Raw genomic sequence first — 26,477 nt, 5'->3', positions numbered from 1 at the left:
AAGCTAATTCTAGCAACCAAAATTGAACCAACCGGGCTTGATGAGCATAAAGAGAGAATTGACGGGACGGATTAGCATTAACTAAGGAAAAATTAAGATTGTAGACCCCAGAATCAAAACCAACAACATGCAAAAGATAGAAGGAAAAGGAAAGAGCAGCCTCCAAACCAACCACAACATTAATCCCCATCCTAGCAACAAAAAATCCCTTCCATAGAAGATAACACCAACAATGCAAAAATAGATAGATCCAGATAAAAGCATAGCAATAAAAAACAACAGAACCTCCCAGGAGGGAAGGAAAGCATACTTCAAATAAACGGACCACATAAGATCATAAAACAAAGAACAAAACCACCTGGAGACAACAACAACAGATACAATGCCACCAACCTCAAGAAAATCAAAGGTATCTATAGGTAAAGAAAAACCACTAATAATAGAGCAAAGCAAATAAACCACAAGAAAACATGGAAGCATAGGCCAAAATCAGAAACAACAACAGGAAAAGGAACCAAGGCCAAAAAGCAACAACCCAAAAAACAACAACAGATCAACGTCTAAATAGGGAAGTCCAGATTTATCCAAACCTAGTTAAAAGGTCAGCACAACCAATGTTTAAAATTGCGTAATCTGATGTTGAGGCGTTTTTCATTCCTGAGGCGAGGCGTAAGTCTCAAGGTGTTTTGAGGCATAAGCCTCAAAATAAAAAACTTGCGTAAATATAAAATGATAAATTTTGTATATACTAATGAGTAAATAATATATAAAACATAAAAATGCACAAGATATGAAGTGAAATCAAAATATCCCAATAATAAGACAACATGAAATATAGTTCAACTCAAACTGCATCTTTCCCAAATGCTTCACTTATTCTACATTAAGAAAACGTATACAAAACATGCACTGTTGAATAAGCAGACTAACACTAACAACTATTACTAAAGATGATGAATACAACAATATACCGGTCTGCCAGGGGTCCAAGGGGGCGCTGCCCCTGGCGGGGTTCGACCATCGACGTTGTCCGGAAACAATTTGCCACTGGACGTTGGCAAGTTGCTCGCCGATGGTTTCCAAAAGCGTGAAGTTGATGTGGCGAAATTCTTTTTCTCAAGAATCCAAGTGGAAAGAGGGATGAAGGGTTGGCCAAGGGAGAGGAGCCACACATGGAGATTAGAGTTTAGACTTGGGATGGAGAACCTACGAAAATCTGAAATTGATTTCAAATTTGGTTTGGGAGGGATTTGGGTAATTAGAATTTTAAATCTAATTCCTAAATGGGAGGGAGGGAATTAGTGGGAGGAGAGAGGGAGGTGTGTGAGAAGTGGGCCGACGGTATAGAGAGAGGGGTGGGGCTTAATGCAAGTGTTTATTGCTTGCTTAATTGGGAATCTTAAATTAGGGAAGAGAAATTAAATCCAATTCAATTAAAAATTGATTTGGATGAGATTTGAAGACTTTCCTAAAATAGATTTTGTATTTTAGAAAATATTTTGAATTTCAAATCACTTGGATTTGAATTCAAAATTAGTCGTAATTATATTCAATCTATATTAAGAAATAAGGAAAAAGAGGGGGAAAGGGCTAGGGTGGGCCGTCTGGCAGTTGAGTGGGGCGGGAGGAGGCCGACGGGTATGTGGTGGGATGGTTCAGTTGGGGGATGGGGGTTTTATTTGGCCAGTGGTTGGTTGGGAAGTTGGCGGCTTGGAGGTGGTCGGTGGGGCCTTAGTGGTGGTCTTTGGCTGACAGGTACAAGAGAGAGAAGAAAGGGAAAATAGGTTAGAGAACCAAGAACTCACTCGAGGGTGGTTGTTGGGTAATGCGTTTAGCCTCTCCTAGGCTCTTCTCTAAGACTCATAAACTCACCAAGAGACACAAAAGTTGGAATTTCAGTAATAATCATTCATTCATTAAACATGAAAAGAGAACATACGGGCTATATATAGCCTCATACAAAGGACTCAAAAATAAAAGACGACAATGCCCTTTGGGCTTACACATGATCTCCCTTAAGTAAGGGGTAAAAGCGGAAAATAACAAAAGCAAATACAAACATAAAATAATAAAAGACAAGTACATAATACGACTTAAAAATACATCCGACTCGATCGTGGCCGTCGATCGACGACCATATTTCTGATAGATTCCAAGCTCCGATGTTCCCATCATGTAAGGTATGAGGAGCTTGTAAAATTGGAGTCGTATGTCTTGTAATAAGGTTATCTTGCAAATCTTGAGGCTTAATAATTTTCTTATAATATAGTATATCCTCAATATTAAAACATGACTTATCTACATGCCAGAAGGCAATTCAAGGAGTTAGCATTTGATTTAAGTTTTTTAAGAGTTTTGAATGGGCCATAAGCCCTAGCATGAAGCTTATTATATTTGGTGGGTAATGCTCTAGGCAAATTATAATTAAGATATAGTCATCTTCGTTATATTCCTTAGTAGAACATTTAGAATTTAGTGTATTTGCATATTTATTAATACTTGGATTTGCTGCTTTACATGTTCATGCGAATTATCATGTAAATGTGAATGCAGCATCTGAAAATGAATGATTAAGAATATTTGCCAGATCAATTGATTTTTTTAGTTATAATCATAAACATATTCAAATAGTATTTTTTGTTTCGTTCTAGAAATATTGTTATCATAAGCAAATTCAAAAGTAGGAAGATGTAAGTCTCAAGTGCCAATAGCAAGTTGTCTAATATTCTATTAACAATTTCCATTTGGTCGTCTATTTGAGGGTGAAATTTAGATGATAATTTTAATTGTGTTCAAAATTGTTTCTATAGTATATGAAGCAAATCTAACATCCATGTTTGAAATCATTGTGGAAAGTAACTTATGTAGTTTAACAATTTCCTTGAATAAAAGTTTGGCTATGTGGGAGGCATCATTAGTTTTTTATTAGGATAAAAAATATGTCATTTTAGAGAACCTATCAGCAACCACAAAAAATATTATCATTCCTGTTAGTTCTTGACAAACCTAAAATGAAGTATATGGAAAGGTCCTCCCAAGGACGATAAGGTATTGGAAGAGTAATTTACTTGATAGATTTTTACTTAATTGTTTTGTTATGTTTATAAGTGAGATAATAAATAATAATATGTTCTACATTTCTTTTTAGGGACGGCCAAAAAATTTTTTATTCTACCAATTTAACTGTTTTATCTTTACTAATGTGTCCCGTTATACTCCCAGAATGAAGTTCAGTTATAAAAAAATCTCGAAACGGTGAGCTATGGATACAAATTTTATTTTCTCGATAAAGATGGTCATGTAGATTAGAAAAGAGGCTAGTTAGAATAAGAGATTTATTCATATTATCATGATAAAAAAGATGAAAATCAGGGCATGCGATATTGTCATGTTTTATTCTTTAAAAGCCATCGATTAGTGATTTTAATGAGATGACTAAATTGACTTGCAATAAGATATTAGTAGCTTTGTTTTTCATACTTGAATTATGTTTCAAAATGATGGAATAGTTTTGTAGAAATTCAATCCATTTTATATGTTTGTGGTTAAGTTTTCTTTGAGTGTTGATAAACTTAAGGGCATGATGGTCAATAGGACAATTAATTATGTAATACTTCAGTGTTCAAGGGATTGGATAATAATATAAAATTCTATATTATAAGTGGAGTATATTGCTTTGCCTCATTTAATTTTTGACTAAAATAAGTTTCGAGATAATTGTTTTGACTAAGCGCTCTACCTATTCTGATCCCAAAGGCTTCACAAGAGACTTCAAAGGGCTTGGCAAAGTCAGACAATTGAATGACAAGTGAAGAGCTTATGATGACTTTAATCTAGGCTGCATTAATAGTTGATAAAAACTTATCATTTTAAGGAGGCCTGTGATTGGGGCCATAATATTACTAAATGTTTTAGTAAATCTTTGATAAAATGTGTCTTGACTATAAAAAAACTTCTAACAATGGAGAATTATTTTGGTATTAGCCACTCCATTATTGATTTGACTTTAGCATGATTTTGAAATGATGAACTGCCCTTAAGAATATGAAATTTTCTTTTTTAAGGAAGAAATAGTTTTCTAGGTTGATGTAAAGTTTTTTAGCTCTTAAGGTTTTAAAAATAAGTTGAAGATGCTCTAAATATGACTTCTTATCTATGCTATAGATTAAAATATCATCAAAGTAGACCACTAAAAAACTTTCTTATGAATAGTTCAAATATTTTAGTCATCAATCTTATGAAAGTATTAGGTGGATTAGACAACCCGAAGGGCATAACTCAACATTCATATAGGCCATTTGGTGTCAAAAAGGTCATCTTCCATTCATCATCAGGCTTTATCATAATTTAATGATACCTACTTCTTTATTGGATTAAACTTGTTCTGCATGTGACCTTTTTTTATGACATTTAAAGCAAATAATAATATTGATTATCTTTTTTATTGGATTCAGGGGGAGTTTTGAGTTGGTGAGTACTAGGCTGATGGTCTAGTAGTAGACCCAGTTGAGTATGATGATTTTTTAAGTTTTAATGGGGGGATCACTTTGGTTTGTTTCCCATTCATCATAACAAAGTGAAATGTATATTTTAAAATTTAGGGATCGTGTAACTCACATTCACCTTTACTTTCAAGTCAGAATCCAATGATAAACTTATTGGTTGGTTGCCAATCAGGGTCGGTGTAGTTTTTCCTTATTAGGAACGACTTGTTAATATTCATGTAGTCAGTAATATGCATATTTTTTTGTTTGAGGGTTAATAGTTGGTTACGTAGATGTTTTTCATGAAACCCAGGAAAGCATTTGACCATTAAAAGTTATTTTATCACAATTCAAGTACATTGGCTTCTACCACTCTTAAGTTCTTTGGTTAAGATATTGGTCCAAAAGATTTTAGCATGCTTTATAAATTTCATCTTGGCAAAATTTATGTGTTGATAATTATCCATATTATACAACTACAACATCTAGCCTTTATCCCACTACATGGGATTGGGACTACATGAATCCTTTTTCTGCATTGTGTCCGATTAAAAGTCAAATTCTAATTTAGATTTAATAAAGAAAGGTCATTTCTAATATTTTCTAACCAAGTTTTTTTAGGTTTACCTTTACCTTTCTTAACATAAGTTAAATTTAAAACATCTGCTCTCCTAGTCGGGTCATCAGAAGGTCGGCGTTTTATGTGACCAAACCATCTAAGGAGACTTCCTAATCTTATCTACCACTTGAGCTACTCCAACCTTTTCACGTATATGCTCATTTTGTATTTTGTCTCTAAGAGTAAAGCTGCTCATCCACTTGAGCATCCTCATTTCTGCAACACTGAAACTTAATATTATGCTTCTCTTTTATTGGCCAACATTCTGCGCCATAAAAAACATTGCAGGTCTAGCCACCATCTTATATAATTTTATCTTAAGTTTGAGTAGTACTTTTCTATCACACAGCAAGCCCGATGCATTCCTCTATGTGTGTGCTGGATCTTTGTATGAAGTTAGGACGTTAAACCATATATCTCTTTATTGTCGGGAATGTTCCTGGATGCAACAATTATATATCAATTTTATTAATTTGATTTAATTAAATATTTAAATTTTTTCTTTTTTGAATAGATTGTAGAATATGTTATAGATTATACAATATGATTAACAAAAAAATTCAAGTACCTAATTTCTCTCCCCCTTGTGAGTGTGTTCAATTGCTTAGTCAACATACACATAATACATAAAATGATTAAAAAAATAAAAAAGTATTCACTATCAAATACAGACTCATTTAGACCCCGACGTTGCACTATATGGAATCCTTATTATTCAATTTTGCTCGGTGTATGTTGTATCTGAAATGATTTATTACACATAAGAAAATATGCAATATATAAAGCAAGAATAAGTAAATGATTGATGCAAGTACACTAGATTAGAAAAGCCAAACAAGGAGAACAATGGGCAAAACTATAACCAAACTCGATTCAAATAGTAGAAATCATATATTAGCACAAAACCGACGGACAAAAACTAGAAGAGAAGTCAAGAGAAACAAAAGTAATTAAAAAAGTCGCTATCCTCAGAACAACCGACAGAACGGTTTCCTCACATGCATCGAAATGTAGGTTAAGTAAAATATGTGCTCAGGGCTAGCAAACCGATGGTCCACCACAGCAAGATAGTCCAAACGTCCAATCCAAACTCTAGCAAATGCTCCCAAATTAGCCAACAAACATCACCTCAGCTCAAGAAGAAGGATACAAATGGAGTGGAACTTGCATAGAGAAGAAAGAGGTAAGAAGCCCAGATAGAGGAGAAGAAGAAGTGGACAAAGCTTTCAAGCTTTTCCAAGAAGAAGAAAACCCTCAGGTTTTTAAAGAGACAAAGCTCAACAATTTTCAACCTTCTTTCCCCTCAAAATACATCTCCAATATATAGGCAAGAGAGGAGAACACAACAACCAAAGCACCACCCAATAAGCCAATAATATTAAGGGAATGAAAGGCCAACAGCCTCAATACAATTCCTAAGCGGTGCAGCAAAACAGAGAAAAGAAATCCACGGAACCAAGCAAGGTACCGCAGAACCGAGCTACCCAGCACGGAACCAAAGAGCCAACCGCGAAATCAAAGGGGCAAAGGCACGGGAATTCTTCCAAGCACAGGAAACCAAGAGTCATACTCGGAAACCCAAGGGGCAGAGCACGAAAATCACCCAGCACAGAGAAATGAGAAGAAAAGGGGGGAGGAGAAAAGACAAGTCCACTCCAAAATGAATCCAAGTCTTAAGAGCATATCTTTTTAGATTAATGAGCTAGGTAGTTCAATAAATCTCCCAATGATTGAACTAAACTTCAGCTCCACATTAATGAGCTAACAATTTAAAGAGAAAAGCTCAAACCGAGAACCATCATCAGCCCAAGGACCCATCAAGCTAGCAAACCAAGGTCTACCAAGCCCAAGCACAACCTACCATGATCATTGGATGCTTTCCCATCATTGGATAGCTAATAAAAATATAAAACTAAATTGAAAACTATTGTTCAATATTCAAAAAATGAAAATACATAAATTATGATTGCATCAATGATCATCCAGTAATATTTGTAATTATCAATACATAAGTTTGTGCTCCCGGATTGTAATAATCTCTCTCTTTTTGTGATGACAAACATTATTGATTGAGATTTAAATTTACAAATTTCATATTCAATTCCCAGCTAAGTTCTCCCCCTCATTAAATGACTTATTTAAAAAAAATGTGATTTTTAATTTTTTATTTATTTTATTTTATTTTAAAAAAAACACATTTTTTATAGTTTTTTTTAAACATACATTTTATTTTATTTTTTTATTTTTAATTTTTAAAAGAAATGCCATATTATAAATACTGAAAGGAAACAAAATGCACTAGTAAAAAAGTATATAGTACAACCAATTCAACTCCCTACTTCCCTTTTTGATATCACCTAAAAAAGTAACTAAAAACATATTACAATATATGAAAAAGAATATACTAAAACTCAAAGTACAGTAAAAAAAATGCAAACAACAAACTACTCGTCAAGTGGACCTTGATCAAGTGGCGGTGCTGGCGGCTGAAAGTAGCAGTGTAGGGACGAGAACTGCTCTTGGAACCATGCACGATCTGTCTCATGTTGCTTCTCCCAACGTAAGGTGGACTTCTGAATGTGCGTCTCCAATCTCATCTTCAGGCTATCAAATGGCTGAATCAAAGAGTCAAAAGATGATGTCTGGAAGGTGGGTTCTAGTGCTACGTATGCTGGTGCCTCGGGTGCTGGTGCTTCGTAGGTTGGTGCCTTGGGTGTTGGTGCTCCTCTTCCCTCATTTGAGTCGGGAATATCCACTATAGGTGCTGGCCTACGGCGTTTGTTGTAGATGATATTAGGAGTTGTTGGTTAAGAAGGCGGGGAAGCGGTCCCGTTGGGGTATGATACATCAGGTTGTATTTCACATCTAATATGTAAGCTATAATGTGTCATAGTGCTAGGTTTTGCATACGACGTGCCCTAGGGTTCCTAATGGTAGTCAAATTTTCAATATAACAGATAAGCATGTCTGCCACATTAAATTCAATATCGGTCATACAGAAAAAGTGACAACGGATAGTAGAGGTGTAATGTTGACCCTATCACTAACTTTGGGGATAATTGAGGTTCTAAGGGTGCTAGATGATATGGTCATCCAAGACTATGGTGCTGACTAAAGGTTGGTGCTTGTTCATGGTGGTGTTCCTAATATATAATTAAATTAATGACATTGTTTTCTATCGATGGCATCATATGTTATATCATACACCTGTTGATAAAAATCTTAATAATAAAAAAAGAAAAACAAATGCTTGATGACCAAAGAAATATTTATCTTGTATGACAATTATCATTTGTAAATAACGTGTAAATAATAATATTCATCAATTATTGCAAGTTGTCATATATTTGTCTATGTCAACATTATCTGTAGTGTCAAAAATTCTATAAAAGGGCAACGCCAATGCCCTCTTTAAAATAATCTCACGAAATGTGACTATATGTGCACATTGATGATGTATAATTAATTATAATTAACACATTAACTACTATGCTCATTGTTACCACAAGCATATGTTCTCTCTTTAATGGCACCCTCCAAAATCATCCATTGTTGCGTGAATGTTATTTCTAAACTTGATTGAGTGCCTTCCCTGGATTGTCCAAACAAGTGAGTTCTACTCCTATAAAATGTTCTCCTGTACTTTCAAAACTAACATTTAAAATGTATATTTCCTCTTCTCCTATTTCATTTACATTGTCAAATTTGATAACAGACTTCCGCAATGGCTTATTATCATCCACATTAGGATCATTACCTATTGCATCAATGTCATTCTTGAGTCATTATCGAGTCATTCTCTATTATATAATAAAAAGAACTAAGAACTTAAGACGAGTAGCTCACCAATGAATACAATCCTAGACCTTATTATTAATATTATAAATCAATATTTAATTTTGGAAAGCTTAAAATATGAGATTAACAAATATGAAGATGTAATAATTTTTAGCTTGATAAGAAAAAGAAGAAAAATAAGGAAACAAGTGCGGAAGAGATTGGAAGATTTGATTGGGATGCTAGGGATGTGGTGGGAACATAGTGGTCTAAGAGTTGAGGTGGTTGGGGGATCAATGCTAAAGAGCATTAAGGTTGTGAGCCTATGTATTTGTTGCAAAGAAATAATTTGAAAGGTATACGGCTGCTATGAAGATTCTGGATGAGTGTGAAATTGCTATGAAGAAAAAAAAAAAAAAAAAACTAAAACAGGCTTGCAAATAAACATTTTGACTCCAAGATGCAACTAGGAGGATGGGCGAAGATGAATCCATGTAGCTGCAAAGGTGATCAATGAAGAAAACTTGTGCTTAAGATTGAGGAAGACAATCCGTGAAGATGCTTGATTAAGATAGGCTGCACCACTAGAATGTGTCTAACACTGCCGTTGCCGGCCAGGTCCCAAGTCTTGGATGAAGAAAGTGGAGGGTTGCGTTAGGTAGTCGACAGCTAGCGTAAAACTTGTCGAATAATCATGAAAGGAATCTTTTAAAAAATTGTGTTAATGTTAGGGCGTCCCCTGAAAACGACGTGCTGTATTGTTTAAATACAGTGTCAAGTGTGCAAGGGTCGCTGCACCGGTGCTCGGGTACAGTGTTAAATAGGCAAGAGTTCCCACATCAAGGATGGATGTGAGCAAAGAAGCTAGTCCATGAAATCAAAATTATGATATGAACTTGGAATATAAGCTCCCTTACAGGAAAATTAATGGAATTAATAAATATTATGATTCATATGAAGATAAATATTATGTGCATTCAGGAAACTAAATGAGTTGGTGAGAAAGCTAAGGAGATTAATAGTTTAGGATATAAACTATGGTATTCGGGTAGAAGTCGTACTATAAATGGTGTAGGTGTGATTATAGATAAGAGTTTTAAGGATAATGTTATAAAAATTAATAGAATTAGAGATAGAATTATAGCTTTAAAATTTGTTGTTGATGCTAAGATTGTTAATATTATAAGTGCTTATGCTCCTCAAGTAGGTTTGGATATGAGTTCAAAATTAAAATTTTGGAATGACTTAGAATAATTAATACAAAATATACCTCTTGAATATAGAGCTTTTATTGGAGGAGATTTAAATGAGCATGTTGGTAGAGAGATATATAATTTTAAAAGCATACATGGTGGCCATGGGTTTGGAACGATAAATGAAGGTGGTAAGATTATATTAGATTTTTTTTAGCTTATGATTTCTTAATAGCTAATACCTTATTTAAGAAAAGAGATGAGCATCTTACCACTTATAAAAATGGATATAGTAAAACGCAGATTGATTAGTTTGTTATAACAAAATTAGATCGTTTAGATTACAAAGATTGTAAAGTTATTCCGAGTGAAATTTTATGTATCCAACATCGATTATTAGTTTTTTTCTTTAAGATAAATGAACAAAAAATAAAAAATAAAGTAAAACGATTTTATAGGATTAAATGGGGGCATTTAAAGAATATTAATAAAAGTATTTTTGAGAGTAAGATTTTAGATCTTAAGATTCTGTCTGTGCATGAGGATGTTAATATTATGTGGGAAAAAGTGACTTGTGATATTAAGAATATTGGAAAAGGTGTGTTTGGAGTTTTGAAGGGAAAATCTTTTAATAGTAAAAATAATTGGTGGTGTAATCCAAATGTGCAAGAAAAGATAAAAAAAGAATTGTTATAAACATTGGTTTAGATATAAAAATTCTGATAATTGAAAAAGCTATAAAGAGGCTCGTAAGGAATCTAAGAAAACTATTTGCAATGCAAAGAGCTTAGCTTTTAATGATTTATATAATAGATTAGATACTAAAGAGGAAGAACGATATATGCATAAGTTAGTCAAACAAAGAGATAAAAGTTGTAAGGATTTAGTTCAAGTGAAGTGTATTAAGGATGAAGATCAAAAAGTACTTTTTTTTAGAAGATGATATTCAACAAAGGTGGATGAGATATTTTGCTAAACTTTTTAATGAAGAATGTGAAAATACGATTGACTTTAGTGACTTCATCACCTTAAATGAAAATAAAGATTTTTGTTTTTATCGGCTTATAAGTAAAATCGAAATTAGAGAGACGTTAAAGAAAATGAAGTGTGGAAAAGCTGTTGGACCTGATGATATTCCAATAGAGATGTAGAAATGCTTAGGAGATAAAGGAATTTCTTGGCTTACTAAACTTTTTAATACTGTTTTGAAGATTAAAAAGATGCCAGATCAGTGGAGAATGTGTGTGTTAATTCCTATTTTTAAGAATAAAGGTGATGCACAAGATTGTGTGAATTAAAGAGGAATTAAGTTAATGTGTCATTCTTTAAACCTATGAGAACGAGTTATGGAGCGTAGGTTGCGGTGGGATACTAATGTTTCTCAAAATCAATTTGGATTCATGCCAGATAGGTCTAGTATGGAAGCCATACATTTATTGAGAGGTTTGATGGAGAAATATAGAGAGAATAAGGAGGATATATATATGATGTTTATTGATTTAGAGAAATCATATGATAAAGTTCCAAGAGAAGTGCTATGGAGAGTTCTTGAAAAGAAAGGAGTTAATAATGCTTATATTCAAATCATTTTTTTTTATTAAAGATATGTATGCAGGAGCTATTACTTGTGTTCAAACACAAGATGGTTTGACCAAATATTTTCCTATTTCAGTTGGATTACATCAAGGATCAGCCTTAAGTCCATATCTTTTTGCTTTAGTCATGGATGTTCTCACTAGACATTTGCAAGAGGACGTACCTTGGTGTATGCTTTTTGCTGATGATATTCTTCTTGTTGATAAGACTAGAGAGGGAGTTGAAGGTAAACTTGAATTATGGAGGTCAACTTTAGAGTCTTAAGGTTTTCGCTTGAGTAGATCTAAAACTGAATATATGGAGTGTAATTTTAGTAGCAATAGACCTAGTGAGGGGATTGTGAATTTGGGCGATCAAGTCATTAATAAGAGTACTTGTTTTAGATATCTTGGATCTATTGTTTAGAGTGATGGTGAAATTGATGGGGATATTATCAGTAGAATTCAAGATGGATGGTTGAAGTGGAGGAATGCATCGGACTTATTGTGCGATAGAAAAGTCCCCCTAAAACTTAAGGAAAAATTCTATAAGATGGTGGTGAGACCTGCAATGCTTTATGATGCCGAATGTTGGCCATTAAAAGAGAAGCATAATACTAAGTTAAGTGTTGCAGAGATGAGGATGCTTAGGTGGATGAGTGGCTTGACCCTTTGAGATAGGATACGAAATGAGCATATACATGAAAAGGTTGGAGTAGCTCCAGTGGAAGATAAGATTAGAGAGAATCGGCTTAGATGGTTTGGTCACATTAAACGGAGGCCTTCTGATGACCTGGTTAGGAAAGTTGAGGTATTAGATTTGACTTAGGTTAAAGAAAGGTAGAGGTAGATCTTAAAAGACTTGGTTAGAAAATATTAGAAATGACCTTTCTTGATTAGATTTAAATGAGAATTTGACTTTTAACCGGACACAATGGCGAAAAAGGATTCATGTAGCCGACCTCCCGTAGTGGGACAAAGGCTTGATGTTGTTGTACATGCATTGCATTCAAACTTGAATAAGATGGCGATAGTAACAAATCCCAAAGTATTGTTGGTGGAGGAGGATGACCCAAATAATATTACTATTGATACTGAGTAATGATGGAAGAGAAGACAAAAGAAACCTCATTCACCAAGTATAAAGTCATTTTTAATATTTACTAAGACATTTATAAGATGTGATCTCTTCTAAGTCCAGGACTTCTCTCTTTTTCCAATTTTTTTTTTTGATATTAATATACAATGAAGAACAATTGGAATATTTTGTATCTGGCTTGGAATTCTTGAATTTGTAATAGCTAAATAATTTCTTATTCAGCCAATTAATATTCATATAAGTGTTTATTAGCATCCCTTTGTATTGGTTATATACAGTTCTGTTCTTTTTGCACAAGGTTTCATATTTAATTGCAGTTTTAATAATTAATTTTAGATAGATTGATAGATTGATTTCATTTTAGAAGATGGATGGGGTTATCAGGTCATGACAAGGTAGGTAGTTTTATAATTAAGGAAAAAATATGCATTGAATCTTTTATCTTGCAGGAACGTTTTGTCAGACGGCGGGAACGCCTGCTAGGCCCTAACCTGTCCACACTAAAGGTGTGTTATTTCTTTGAATGCTGTTGTAACTTCTAACATAATATGAATCACTCCTGTTCATGCAATTCTTTTGGCACAAGCATTCCATTTTCATCTGTTATTTTACTAATGCGTGATTCAGGCCATTGAGATTTTGACCGGGTGCTATGTTTTAGTCCAGGTAATTGTTTTACCTTTTCTTTTATCTTATATATCTGTTACGCTGCATGAGATTGTGATTTTGAGGTGTCTGATACTCTTTAAATGTGTAGGGGAATACAGTTGCAGCTATGGGTTCATTCAAGGGTCTCAAACAGGTCAGGAGGATTGTAGAAGATTGCATTCAGAATGCTCAACATCCTGTTTACCACATCAAGGTGAAATTTTGTAATATATATATATATATATATATATATTAAAACCGTGTTATATTACATTTGCTATTGCTGAATATTTTTTATTGTCAAAGACAGACTCTTTTGATGAAGCGTGAACTTGCCAAAAATCCAGCCCTTGCCAATGAGAATTGGGATAGGTTTCTCCCGAAGTTCAAGAAGTATGAAACTCGGAGGCTCTTTAGTAATGAACTTTGTTAATCTTATTTCAAGCACAGGTTGAAGTTCTTTTTCGAAAACTTATTTATTTGTTTTTCCAGGAAGAATGTTAAGCAAAGAAAAGTCAAGAGCAAGGAGAAGAAACCTTATACTCCTTTCCCTCCTCCCCAACAACCAAGCAAGGTAAAATGATTGCTTCCAATGTTTTTTTTTAATTGTCTTTTCTGTTGCATGGAATAAAACAGAATTAGTTGAAAGATGGAAACTTCTCCGTTAAACACTTTTCCTTAAATTGACAATTGTTGATTTGATATCTCTTATTGTAAGTTTGTTAGCCAACCAAGCAATAATTAATTGTCTACCTTAACTCGAACATGGCAGTCAGGTTTATGTTATTATTTTTGATTACTTAATCTTGTTTGATAATTGTCAAAATCATTGTAATGAGGTTACTGTGTTACGTTTGCTGATTGTCTAATTCAGTGCAAATGTTTGCAAATCTTCTGATACCACTCATCATGTTCTTTAGCTTTTAGTGAAACTAATTATTAGTGTTCTATCATTTTTTTCTCCTGTTTTAGTTATAAATTCTTCACGAAAGCATCTGACATTGTTTGTTCTCAACTAATATGCTATTTTGTATCTATTGTTTCTAGTTCATTTTTATTTTTAATAACACTTCGGAAAAATTATTAAAACTTGGTCACACTAGTTAATTTAAATTTGTATGATTTTAATTTAAGATTCAAGAGTGCCATTGTCTGTTGACGAGTGGCTGATGATGTCTACCTGACATCACCCTTGAAATCTATGCAGGAGTCTAACCAAAAACTAAATACAAATTATTATATTTCAAATCCTTGTTCTCTGTCAGCTAACAAGAATGGTTTTGCGATGCCTTTGTCATTTTACATATGCGTGATAATTCTATGAACTGAAAAGTGCGTTGCATCCATGTGGACTGGTGGGTTTATTTTTGAAGTTATGTTAAATGCATTTTAGCAGAATATGAATTTTGTTTTTCTCATTTCATATAATTAAGTCGTCATGGGTATTTGTTTGACGGTAGAGTATTTTAATGAATTTTATATTCACATGGAAGAATCCTTTTTTCACATAAAATTTCTTTTCAAACATTCCTTTTGTCATTTCCTTTTTCTTCTTGTAGTGGGTATGTTATTTATATAAGTTTAATTGATTGATCAATTTGTGAATAGAGTTTTTACTGAAATTATTGTGTTACAGATTGACCTACAACTTGAGAGTGGTGAGTATTTCTTGAGCGACAAAAAGAAATCAGACAAAAAGTGGCAAGAGAAACTGGAGAAGCAGGCGGAGAAGACGGCTGAAAACAGGAGAAAAAGAGCAGCAGCATTTGTACCCCCTAAGGTTCTGGCATTTATGAGTAGCCTTTTAGCTTATCAGAACTGCAATATTGTTCTTCCAGAAAGTAATTCAATGTATTTTTCTAATATGTTGCAGGAAATCACCAGTAATTATATGAAGTCTGATAATGAGACGCATGATGCGGCTTCTATAGCCAAGTCTTTAAAGGTTTGTGGAGCGTTTCTTTTATTTTTGTTACTTAAAATTTTAAAATATTGATGATTGGAGTGCTAAGTAACTCTCTTCCTTCTTGATTAACCTTTGAGAATGTGATTAGTTTATGAAACACCCCAGTGGATTTACATTGTAATATTTAGCAGAAACCATTAGACATAATAATTTAAGTGATTAAGTAGGATGATTTAAAAAGGAAAATATAGTAGTAGTAGAACTCATAACTACCCTACAATTGCAGAATAGAAATCTCTGGGAAAACTATTTACTTGTTCAACTCAAACTTATGAAAAAGAAATAAAAGAAATTTAAGAAATTATTATCTCCTATTGAGGAAAACTTACCAAAATTTTGGAATGATTTAAGGAAGCTTGAGTATATCATCCAAGGTTTCTATGACAACTCGAAGCTATTGAGTATCTGAAATCTAAAATGTAGGCATGAGCACAAGCATCTTTTAGTAGAGATCTATGAATACAGTCTCATAAATACCCCATATACTTACATCCCTGGTAAATTGCACTGCCACAATGACACCAATTTTGGTGCATTATATGCTGCCACCATACATGGATATATTTCAGTATGCTAGTAAGTTTGGAATTCAGATCACTTTTTTGGCAACTGCCAAGCTGGCCACTATTGGTACCAGCCACCTGGGATGGTATGCGAACTCCTATTCAAACCTTATCTTCATATACATTAACTATTCAAGTGTTGCTGCCATTTGCTATTATGGAGACAGCCACTCATTCAGCTTTTGAGGGCTGATCACTATTACACTGTTAGACCTTACCTGGACCGGTTCTTGTCTAGACCCACTGGTCCAAAACAAGGAGAGTCGGACATCAGAGGGGGGCGGAAGCCTTGGTGGGGCCCAAGGCTTAATTCAACTCTGTTTGGGAGGGAAAATTTGAATTAGGGGCTGTTTAGGGATTATGTAATGTTCCTTTTACTTTAATTAGTCTCTCTTGTTAGGGTTTCAAGATCATCTTGAATTAGAATAAAAAATTTGAGATCTCCTGGGTGCTTAGGCTCTAGTTGTCTTCCTCTCGAATTGAAGAAACTTGTATCGTTGCTGTTTTTGTTTGTTCTTTAGTGGAATCCATCGTTTCTCTAGATTTCTATAGTTTTTCTCAAGTTGCTGCTGCTCAATTATTATTTTTCGTCTGAAGGCAACATATTTTCTTCTTGGAGGTAACTACTTCCTATCAAATTTGTATCAGAGCCCATCGATCTAAGGGTTATCAATGCCCGGAAGGAATGTTGAAGTGTTGGAGGGAGAAATATGTCAATTAAAGTCAGATTTCAAGGTGAAAACCTCTGATTTTCAGAAGCAGTTTGCATCCATCTATGAAAAAATGGATGGAAGTTTTGCCACCTTGGAAGACATTTTGTAGAAGATGTTTGAAGACAAATAAAATCCGGTGACATCGGAAGTAATGGAGACCATTGGAAGCTATGGGAGAGGAGGAAATCCGAAGCCGTTTAAGGGGAGGGAGAATCCGTAAGTGGAGATCCTTGAGGGAGATGACAAAATGTCACATATAGAACCACTTTCTAGGGAGGAGATGAGTATGAGGGCATAGGTGCAAGGATCAAATTTTTCAGGTTCTCACTGTTTGTGATGACGAGGAAGCTGAAGAGGGAGGTGAGAGTGGGTTAGAGGTGGAGGAAGAGGAGAAATTACACATGGATGTGGCAGAAGTCTCCCTAAACTCAGTGGGGAGATTCATCTTGAATCGCACCATGAAAGCGAAGGGAGAGATAACTGATAGAGAGGTGGTGGTGTTGATAGACAGTGGGGCAACCCATAATTTAATCTCCACCTAGAAAGTTGATATGCTGGGGGTGAAATTAGTAGATACAAGGGGCTATGGGGTGATGATGGGCATGGGAATGGTGGAAATGGATAGGGGAGTTTGTAGGGGAGTGGTGTTGAGCATTCGGGGGATACAGGTGAGGGATGATTTTCTTCCCTTGGAGTTGTGAAGCACTAATGTCATTTTTGAGGATGAAGTGGTTACAGATCTTGGGAGATATCAAGGTTAATTGGGGAACATTGAGGATGGAACTGGTGGTTGGGGGGAAAAGAATGGTGATTCAGGGTGATGCAGGGTTGTTTAAGACTTAAGTACCTCTTAAGTTTCTGATCAGGACCATAGATGAGGATATTTGGTGGAGTTGCATCTCTTGGAGGGGGTCAGACTGGAGGAGGAGGGAGAGACCACTCATACAACATTTCATTGAGGTTTTTCAACCTCCTAGGGCCTACCTCCCCAGAGGGAGCTGGAGCATGCCATTACTTTGAAGGAAGGGGTGTCGCCGATTAGTGTTCTTATGTATCATTATTGTTAGATTTAGAAGGATGAGATTGAGAAATTGATCTGTGAGATGCTAGAGGCTGGGATCATCAGGTGAAGTGTGGGTCCTTTCTCTAGTCCAGTCCTACTGGTTAAGTAAAAGAATGGGAGTTGGAGGTTTTCTGTGGACTACAGAGCCTTACAGAAGGGGATAGTGCCAGATAAGTTCCCTATTCCTGTGATTGATGAGCTCTTGGATGAACTGCATAGGGCCTTGGTGTTTTCCAACCTGGATTTGAAATCAAGGTACCATCAGATCTGAATAAGGGAGGCAGACATTTCAAAGACCGCTTTCAGAACACACGAGGGGCATTATGAGTTTTTGGTAATACCATTTGGGCTTACTAATGCCTCAGCTAATTTCTAGTAGTTGATGAACAGGGTGTTCCGGCAGTACCTCAGGAAGTTTGTTCTAGTGTTTTTTGATGACATACAGGTGTACAACAAAACTGAGGTGAAGCATCTGGAGCACTTGAAGGTGATTTTAAGAGTTCTACAGGAACATCAGCTGAGGGCCAACCTAAAAAAGTATAGCTTCGCCCAGGCTAGTGTGGAGTACTTGGGACATGTAGTGTCCCATAAAGGAGTGGCGGCTGACCAAACAAAAATTGAGGCAATGCAGAAATGACCTTTTTCCCAGGGACCTAAGGGAGTTGAGGGGTTTCCTAAGACTGACTGGTTACTATCGAAGATTTGTGAGGGATTATAGTACTATCGCTTGGCCCTTAACCGAGAAGAAAGACAACTTCTTCAGGGGAGATGCAACGACTCAGGCTTTTGAGAGATTAAAGAAAACCATGACTATAATTTCAATTTTAGCTCTTCCTGATTTTAGCAAAATCTTTGTGGTGGAGACAGATGTGTCCGAATATGGGTTCGTGGTAGTACTCATGCAGAATCCCAAGCCTATAGCATACTTTAGTCAAGTCCTGTCCACCAGGGCCAGGTTGAAGTCGGTGTATGAGAGGGAACTGATGGCTATTGTTTTGTCCATTTAGAAATGACGCCCTTACCTGCTGGACAGGCTTTTCATTTTTCGAACGGATCATAAGAGCTTGAAGTACTTGTTAGAGCAAAGGATGGTGACTGGGGAGCATCAGAGATAGTTGTCCAAACTATTAGGCTATGATTTTTAGATTCAGTACAAGCCTGGTTTGAAAAATAAAGCAGTTAATGCCTTATCAAGGTGTGTTGGAGAGGTTCAGGAGTTGGCAGTTTCAATATCACTGATGGTAGACTGGGGGGCCATCAAGGAAGAAAGTATGCAGACTGAGGAGTTGAGGAAGATTAGGGAGGAGTTGAGGAAGATTAGAGTAGCCATCCATGGTACTATCTTGAGGGGGAGAGACTGTTGCATCAAGGGAGGTTTGTGATGCCACAAACTTCCATACATATCCCCCACTTGCTGAAGGAGTTCAATGACAGTGTAGTTGGAGGCCATTCTGGGGAGAAGACATATAGGAGGCTGGTGGCTGAGCTTTACTAGAAGAGGATGCATAATGATGTTGAGGAGATGGTGGTGAAGTGTGAAGTGTGTTAGAGAAACAAATGCATGACAATGGCTTCAGGAAGACTACTACAACCCTTGACACTTCCAAACAAAGTATGGGAGGAAGTGTCCATGGATTTCATCGATGGCCTACCATGATTGGAGGGGTACACAATCATCATGGTGGTGGTTGACAGAGTTAGTAAGTATGCACATTTCATACTCTTACGACATCCATACACCACAGTGTTAGTGGCGGCAACATTCATCAGGAAAGTGTTTTGACTGCATGGGATTCTTGAGTTGATTGTGTTAGATCGAGACAAAGTTTTCCTCAGCTAGTTTTGGAGGGAACTGTTCAGGTTGCAAGGTACTGTTCTTAAGAGAAGCATCGCCTACCATCAACAGACAGACGGAAAAACAGAGGTGGTAAACTGAAGTTTGGAGACTTATTTGAGGTGTTTTACTACTGAAACACCGCGGATTTGGGCAAAATTGTTAGCGTGGGTTGAGTATTGGTACAATACTTCGTACCATTCTGCTTCTCAGATGACTAACAATTTTGTGTGCGGGGTCTCTTCCATAAAGCACTTTAAAAGGAGTCATAAACTATGTTTCGCAATTGAGAAGAGCTCTAGGGGAGCATGCAGCTAGTATGAATTTGCCAGCTACACTTATAGAGGAGTTGGAAGTAATATTGGAACCACTGGAGCTACGAGGGGTCATATCAGATAAAAAGAGAAACAAAGAAGTGCTTATTAGGTGGAGAGACCTTCCTGAATTTGATGCTACTTGGGAACCGTATGAGAGTGTGAAATATCAGTTTCCTTCATTTCTCCTTGAGGACAAGGTGAGTCTTTGGGAAGGGGGTAATGTTTGACCTGGACCGGTTCTTGTTTACACTTGTCGGTCCAAAACAGGGAGGGGCGGACATTAGAGGGGGGCGGAAGTTTTGGTGGGGCCCAAGGCTTAATTAAACACTGTTTGAGAGGAAAAATTTGAATTAGGGGCTGTTTATGGATAATATAATGTTCCTTTTTGCTTTAACTAGTCTCTCTTGTTAGGGTTTGGGGATCATCTTGAATTAGAACAAAAAATTGAGATCTCTTGGGTGCTTGGGCTCTAGTCGTTTGGCTAGAGATTCTTAGAGTCGTTTCTTCCTCTCAAATTAAAGAAAGTTGTATCATTGCTGTTTTTCTTTGTTGTTTAGTTGAATCTATCGCGTTTCTCTCAGAATTCTACAATTTTTCTCAAGTTGTTGCTGCTCAATTGCTGTTTTTCATCTGAAGACAGCAGATTTTTTGCTTGGAGGTAACTATTTCCTATCATACACCTTGTGGCTTACTGAATCCCTAAGGGAATTGCTTGTCAACGTTGGCTACAATTGTTATTCTAACTAACACCTGAAAAGATCATATTATCCTCCCCTGAGTTAACATATCTACATCGAACAAATATATTTCACATTATTTCATGCACACCCCATAACAGTGATTATATACATCTTGAAAACTACAATGTTTAAAATTGCGTATTCGGGTATTGAGGTGTTTTTCATTTGTGAGGCGAGGCGTAAGCCTTAAGACGTTTTGAGGCGTAAGCCTCAAAATCAAAAGATTGCGTAAACATAAAATGATAAATTTTTTATATACTAATGAGTGAATAATATAAAATATAAAAAAACATAAGTTATGAAGTGAAATCAAAATATCTCAATAATAAGATAACAAGAAATATAGTTCAACTCAAAATTCTATCTTTCCCAAATCCTAGTATTATTTTCATTAACATATAATTCAATTTCCAAAAATAAATAACAATGACATATCACATAAGAACTTATAAGTCATCAGCACTGTCATCACTAAGAGGTTCTTCATTTGAATCATCATTATGGTGAGCTGCTCTCTCCCCTTCCTCCTCTCCTATAGAGTCCAATGTCGGGCATTTACTTCAAGATTTATGTAAGTTTTAATATATATAGCGAGAGGTGTAAGTCTTATGCCAGTGAGGTGAGGCGAGGCGGGCCTCAACCAAATTGAGGCGCAAGACTCATTAAAAAAACTCGAGGCGTAAGCATCGAGGCACTTTTTACTAGAAATGCGCAAAGGCGGGCCTCAAGGCGAGCCTCATATTGCGCAATTTTAAACCATGGAACACTATAAAAACAAGGATGACATCGTAACTATTGCAGCATTTCATCATAAACATAAGGATGTTCTCATATCCGATGCAAGTGGATTTTAAATTGAGTTAATTATGTTGATTCCCCCATCATTCTTGTCCCTACTTTTGGATTTTTGGTATGTATTTGTGTAGGATTTTCTTATAATCTGTTGAGATTTTTCTTACTTGGAGCCCCTCGCTCAGTCAACCCCTACCTTGCACTTGTGGATGTTATCACTGGCACATGAGCTATGCTCATTGGTTAAGAGCTATGATTTGCATCATTTGAGTTTTTGTTCTTGTCTAATGTTTTGAAGTGGATTCACAGTTTAATCCATTTTCCTTTTTCTATTGAAGTTTTATTTTTTTTTCCTCGCATTCTATTTTAGTTTTATTTTTTTGCTCGCATGTCAAATTTTTTGAAGGCTCTAGCTTTTATATTTGTCAATGATTTTTTGGCTTGCATTTTTTTTTGGTATAAATCTTTTCTTATTTTCTAATGAGAATTCACAATATATTACTCTAATGTTTGCCTTTTTCAATTTTCTAAGAAGTTGGGAAGAACATTATGGTCGGATAAAATATTTAACATTCAGTTATAGGCCGCATTCTCGAAACTTATAACAATGGGTTATGAGTGCCAAGTTGAAGATTGGAAACTAGTTGAGGGACTTGCATGAAATTTCAGAAAGGGTTAGGGACCTAAGTGTAGTGTTTATGTGGGTCGATGTGAAGCATAGTTTATACCTTAGGGATATTTATAATTTATCATTTTAAATAGTATGAGCCAATACATATAAACTTTTACATTGAAATCTAAGCACAATTTCCAAATGAAAAAAAATTTTAAAGGTTGCAAAAATATTATAAAAGGGTTCTCGTACGAATGTTTCTAGTAATTTTTTTTTTCATTTGGAATCTCTATTCATTTAAGGATATATATAGATTATTGAAATACCACATACTGGGCTAAATGCTTCTTATTCATGTTGTTGATACATATAGATTATTGAAGTTTTGTATTGCAAAAAAAATTACGCGTATTATAAAATTGAGAATAGGCTAAGAAGCCAGAACATAATATAAATCTAATGTTACGTAACCCTGCCATATTTTCTCATTTGAAAAACTCTCAATCATAGGAGTGATGGAAAGGATGGTGGACCATTCACCTTTGCTCCTTGCTGTTGGCTATTCCCGTTATATAAGAGGCTCTATCACAAATCCTATTTCTTAATTTTAGTTCTAAATCAAGAGGTTTGCTCCATTGATCCATAGCCCAAAAAGTTTATAAGCATATTTACTTTAAATAACAAAATATCATGGATGAATAGAGGGAGAATTGGATCTGAAAATCCTACCTATTGGGGGATTTTCCACAGCTCTTCGTTTATGTTTCACAGCACAAATCTAATATTGCCATTGGGGTCTTCCTGCAGAGCAAGCCTCCAAAACTGCAGACTAAAAAAGATTTAGGGTTTCCTAAAATTCAATCAAGGTATTGCGAGGGTTTATTTATAAAAACTTTTAATGGGTTTTGTTTTGCACTTTCTCTCATGTAGACTCCAGCTACAGTTGATAAATTATAAACACCCTATTAAAGAAATCTTAATTTTTATAATTATCTCATGAACATTTTTTTTTTTTCGCAAATTTTAACTGCTCACTTGATTATACTATTGTTTGCTTATCCATCTACTTTAATCCTTTTGGAAAGCTCTAATGTATTTGTTGAACATGCCTGCTCAACCCGAAGTTTTTACTGAATTGCCTTACTTTCCTCAAATGCAGGAAAAGGCTAAGGAATTTAAGAACCACGAAAAACATGACAATATCAACGTTGAATCGTACATTCACAATGCTGAAAATCGACCTGCAAAGAAGCCCAAGTCTTCCAAACCTATTTAAGGTTAACTTTATCTTTCCTCTGTTTAGCTACCTTTTCTACTATAAGCTCTGTCTTAGGTCCTGGTAAAAGTGCTAAAGTAGTTTCTATATTTCTCTCTTTTGCATCTGTTAGGAGGCTTTGTCGCTTTTTAAACAACAAATTAATGAACATTGGCAAATATTAATCATAATTTTTTTATTGTAAGCTCCATTTCCTTATGCGTTGATTGATCTGCATAGAGAAGAATCTAATGGAGAATATGATCGTGAGTCATAAATAAATACACTATATGTGGAGAAAACATGTACTGACCAATTAAATTAGGAAGCAAATATTGAGTGTGTGTGTGTGTGTGTTGGGGGGGGGGGGGGGGGGGGGGGCTTATAAGTCAAATTATAGAGTTTTTTTTTTTTCATAAATATCTTTACAACCAAAATTTGTTTCGTGGGCGCTGCCCCTTGACCCCTATTTGTTCATATCCTTGATCGTTGTACGCTTCGCAGATATGTAGGGGGTCCAAGGGGACAGCGCCCCCTTGCGGGGTTCGGATTGTAAGGATATTCTTGATTTTCTTTACTATTTCTCTTTGTAAGGATATTTCTCTTTGGATTTTTGGTTGTAAGGATATTTTTGTCCTTTTTTAATTTTGGTTGTAAGGACATTTTTGGATCCCTAACAATAACATCTCTACATAACGTATATAATTGTGTTGAGGCAATTGCCTAAGGACCATATTATTTTAAAATTTTTAGGGGGGCAATTGTCTAAAAATCCTTGTAATAAATATTACAAAATAGATGGAGGAGGACAAATTACCTAAATAATCATATAATAATTTTTTTTTAGTGGGGGGGGGGGGGGGGGGAGGGGGGGGGGTGGTAATTGCCCCCCGGGCTTATAATAGTGGACCTCCTCTGATAATAGCTGCTCATGTTTTGTGAGATTGTTGTTAGCCTTACGAAAATTTTGAATGACTTGTTCAAATTTCTTTTAAAATGCACCTTTTTATGCCATGACTGACTCATTGAAGCAAACAATTACTGGCGTTCAATCATTTAGAAAACTACAATTTAGGTTTAGATGGAATCAATTATTTGGTGCGATTGTTTACTCCAATTTTACACATCTAGAAAGTGCTATTGATTTGCAGTATGCAACCAAGAGAACCTGTTAGTCTTCAGCATGCACAGTTAGTGCTATTCATTGGAATTTTGTTCTCATTTCATGTTAGAAATCTACAGTTCAGTTAGCAGTTCAATTCATGGGATGGCTACTGTGTCTTCATAATAATTTATGTGGTCATTTTTATGTAGTTCTATACATTTTAATTAAAATTTTACTTTGGTAGATTCATAGATTGGGTGATGGATATGGGGCTTGTTTGTTTCTGCTTTTTCTCACTCACTTCAAGAAGCTGCTGTTGGATAATTTTAGTAGTGTTTCTGCTTTTTGATTTTTTGTTTCTTATGAACTTTTATGGTATTCAGATGGATCAAAAATAGTCCAAAGTAGCGTTGGAAAGTAAACCAAAATAAAAAAAAACTGCTTTATAGAATTCCCAAAAATTGTTCAGGGCTTTATTTATGCATTTAGGAATGTATTGTCAGTTCTTATCGCACCATTATTGAGCTATATATTGAGACATAGGTCTGCTTGCTCTGCTCTGCTCTCTCTTTTAACTTAAGTTTTGGTCATATTTTACTACTTTTTCCTTTGTTTTATTTGATTATGTTCTTAATATTTTATTGCCAACTCTACTATTTATTCTAATGAGCCATTATTATTCCTTGGACCAATCTTATCATTTTTATTATTCTTTTGAAAAAGCTTGGAAATTTTATGAACTCATCAAAATCTAAGTATGGCACTCATATTGGGTCTGTTTATCAAATTTGTTTTAAAGTTAAAAGAAATCAAATTTGAATGACTTAGGGATATATTATGAATATTTTAGAATAAACTTGATTTATTAAATTTATTGTGATTAAGGCTTCATTTGGGACAGCTTTCTTATTCCTTCTTAAAACAGCTTTCTAATTAAAAAATTTTAATTTTTATTCTAAAATGATGCTTTAAGAAACACTAAGAATGCTGAAGCTTAAATTTTAATTTTTTTTTTGGAACGGGGGTATTAGCCCGCTGTCATGTCAGCTTGTGACGCGCATGGCAATGTCCACTAATCCCTCGGTGAGTCTACCAGCAACCAACCCCATATGTGCAAGACCTACAGTTCTTTTCTCACCACTTAAGTTGTCGTGCCATATGAGATGCACGTGGGATTCAAACTTGGGACGGGGATTTCCAACCAAGCACGCCCACCAACCCATCTAAGCCCAGTGGGGTCTAAATTTAAATTTTAGCAGCCAGATTACTACTGGTAGGCCCCTTGTTTCACATTTTGAATATCTATCATGTTTGTCTGAAACGTATGCAGGTCATCTGTTTTGCCGGCTAAGTACATCTTTGACACATAAATTTAATGTCCGATATGCCCATACATGACTTTCTTGAAATTTTCCCTCAGATGCCTTTTCGTGCCGTTAAAATGTAAAATGAATAAATTTTAATGCAAAAATTATATTAACTTTAATAATGATAGATCATTTAACACAAATAAAACAATATTTAATAACACTTCCAATTCAACTGTTATAATTATATATGATGCATAATTACTTCCATGCCTTTTTTAAATTATAAATTTACAAACTAATAATATGACATTAATTATAACCTTTCTAATGAGTAAATAAAAGAGCTTACATAAATATCACTATGCATTTGCACATCTAATACTTCATTTTAAATATTTATTCACATAGTATATACATTTTTAAATTGCAAAAATATATCTAATGTAATGTGCTTAGGCTTACACCAAATCAATATATTAATAAATCTTACAAATTAAATTATTATATTTATAAATGCATAAATAATTATATGACAAAAATAGTTAATTCCCCTATCACATAGCTATCGCGGCCGTTGAAATTTAAATTTAATCTCAATGAATTTTAATAATCATCAACTTTAGTCTAAAATATGTATAATATACACTTAACACATTCAAATATATATATATATATATATAACATTATTTAAAAAATTCATACAAAAAATTTAAGATACATTCTATTCTATTAATTTCAAACAGTATTAAAAATAAATAAAAAAATAGATATACGACTTGTAATGTTTTAGAAATTATCTTGATTGAAATTAT

The 26,477-nt window shown here is 34.9% G+C and overlaps 1 protein-coding gene across 3 annotated transcripts in view; it reads left to right on the top strand.

The window, feature by feature from the left end:
* The window catches only part of LOC110109818 (KRR1 small subunit processome component), a 30,134-nt gene extending 5,221 nt beyond the window's left edge, over window positions 1-24,913 (top strand). The window contains exons 5-13 of one of the 3 annotated variants that reach the window (XM_020841021.2): window positions 13,196-13,252; window positions 13,374-13,412; window positions 13,504-13,608; window positions 13,705-13,787; window positions 13,887-13,968; window positions 15,031-15,174; window positions 15,268-15,339; window positions 23,155-23,272; window positions 24,739-24,913. In XM_020841021.2, coding sequence (XP_020696680.1) covers window positions 13,196-13,252; window positions 13,374-13,412; window positions 13,504-13,608; window positions 13,705-13,787; window positions 13,887-13,968; window positions 15,031-15,174; window positions 15,268-15,339; window positions 23,155-23,271 — 699 coding nt within the window. In that variant the 3' untranslated portion in view covers window position 23,272; window positions 24,739-24,913. Of the gene's footprint in view, window positions 1-13,195; window positions 13,253-13,373; window positions 13,413-13,503; window positions 13,609-13,704; window positions 13,788-13,886; window positions 13,969-15,030; window positions 15,175-15,267; window positions 15,399-23,154; window positions 23,273-24,738 lie in introns of those variants that run through there. The other 2 variants (XM_028696700.1, XM_028696699.1) reach the window with 2 other exon arrangements.
* Window positions 24,914-26,477: the final 1,564 nt, after the last annotated feature.

This window comes from Dendrobium catenatum, unplaced genomic scaffold (genome assembly GCF_001605985.2).
Source record: "Dendrobium catenatum unplaced genomic scaffold, ASM160598v2 fragScaff_scaffold_819, whole genome shotgun sequence".
NCBI classification, from domain to species: Eukaryota; Viridiplantae; Streptophyta; class Magnoliopsida; order Asparagales; family Orchidaceae; genus Dendrobium; species Dendrobium catenatum.
Note: the sequence above shows the minus strand (reverse complement) of the source record. Positions and strands in the feature narration are given on the sequence as shown.